This window comes from Quercus lobata, chromosome 9 (assembly GCF_001633185.2).
Source record: "Quercus lobata isolate SW786 chromosome 9, ValleyOak3.0 Primary Assembly, whole genome shotgun sequence".
Taxonomy (NCBI): Eukaryota; Viridiplantae; Streptophyta; class Magnoliopsida; order Fagales; family Fagaceae; genus Quercus; species Quercus lobata.
In genome coordinates, this window is record NC_044912.1 from 9,701,519 (window position 1) to 9,703,143 (window position 1,625).

A 1,625-nucleotide genomic window follows, 5' to 3' on the forward strand; every position below is an offset into this window, starting at 1 on the left:
ATGTGAGTATTTTGAGGTCGCAAAAGTCCTTACTTACAAGTTACACTCAAATTTTTATGAAATTTAATCTTTACAATTTGAATGACTAAACCAAACATGACATTTTGCGCTGAAACATGAATCATCATGTTTTGTTTTCCTCAGGTCACCGTCCACTGAGGTCTTAGCTCACCTTCAAATCAATTTTTAAAATTTTTCTAGCAATCACCATCAAATTAAATAAGCTAAAATTGGGATGTAAATCACATTCAATACTATTTACATGTGTTACACTGAAGTAATGATTTTGTGCATAAACCAACATTGATCATTAAGTCTCAAGAACCTTTCCAATTGTAAAAGTTTCCAATACTTTCAATTTACAAAAGTAAATATTACAGTAAAACCAGCAAGGATGCAAAATGGCTCCCCTATGGAACATCAATACCCAGTCACAGCTGGTACATTTATTATCTATCATCTCAATTATTCAGAACACATAACATTACCGGCAAGGATAGGAAAAGAAAAAATAAATGATAGAAAATCATCTGATTTAGAATGTAACTCATAAATTATAAAATAAGCAATCAATCCCTTAATATTTATTCAAATTTACAAATAGTCTTTAATTTAATAACATAAAAGGAAGAAGTGAAGAAGGACACATTATCTACTTCTACACAACAAAAGACAGAAAAGGAGATAACAGCAAGAAGTGTTTCCCATGACGTGCACATTTTATAGTAATTATCTATACTAGCGGAATATTGGCTTCACAAAGAACTTCATGGTTCCATTCACGCAATGAAAGCCATTGCGCTCACCGCAGGCAAAGTAGTAACGCTGCCGTGGCCTTTTCAGCTCAAAATCGAAGCCCTCCCCGCCGCCTTGTGTCACATTTCCCACCATCGTGGCCTTTCTCAAGTTACATTTTGTGAAGCTCCGGAAGTTTGGTAGCAAGTAAACACTGTGAGGAAATGTGTTTGGAGATGGTGGATCATATTTGAAAACTGCAATCAACAACATATAAAGAGTTATTTTAATTTCATGCATATTTTAATTCAGTAAAAAAAATAACTGCACACATTTTTCATGTTCCTTAAGGATCTAAATTGATAATTTATGCTTAAATAGAGTAGAGACAAAGTTCAAACTAAGAACTGACTATTTTGAACTTAAATACGTAACAAGTAGCAGTTCAAAGTAAGCTCACCTAGAGTGTCATTTAGGTAGAAAGGGCCACGTTTGATGGCCCAATTGGTGTAGTTAAAGCCAAAGTTCCAATGGTAGGAGTCACCCACGATGATCCTGTTGGAGGTTCGTGTATTATTGGGGTGATGAGGGTGATGGAAAGGCTGATTCCCAAATTTGCAACCCCTATTGGCCTTGCTAACTGCCATTGTGGAAGCAATTAGCAGCAATAGCATGAGTCCTTGTGCAACTGTGAAACCCATAGTATGATTTGCAGCTTAGGAGAGAGACTATAGAGTGAAATTAGAAGGTGAGACACAAGTAAAGAGATAATGGTGAAGTCAGATGTTAGCTAGCGATGATAGCATTACTTAAATGGGTATTTATGTTGAGAGAGAGAATTAGAAGGTGAGACACAAGTAAAGAGATGGTGAAGTCAGATGTTAGCTAGC

At 35.7% G+C, this 1,625-nt stretch overlaps 1 protein-coding gene across 1 annotated transcript; it reads right to left on the bottom strand.

Annotated features, from left to right (window-relative positions):
• Positions 1–415: 415 nt before the first annotated feature.
• Positions 416–1,625, bottom strand: LOC115960929. Its single transcript, XM_031079963.1, has 2 exons — positions 1,196–1,625; positions 416–992 (listed from the first exon to the last, which is right to left on the bottom strand). The coding sequence occupies exons 1-2, from the start codon at positions 1,434–1,436 to the stop codon at positions 739–741; spliced, it is 495 nt and encodes a 164-aa protein (XP_030935823.1). The 5' UTR covers positions 1,437–1,625; the 3' UTR covers positions 416–738.

What these genes read in the sequence shown, in the direction of transcription:
- LOC115960929 (XM_031079963.1), bottom strand. Translation starts at nt 1,436, where the DNA reads ATGGGTTTCACAGTTGCACAAGGACTCATGCTATTGCTGCTAATTGCT. An exon ending in CTACCTAAATGACACTCTAG is followed by an intron (nt 993 to 1,195) that starts GTGAGCTTACTT and finishes TGTTGATTGCAG; the next exon opens with TTTTCAAATATGATCCACCA.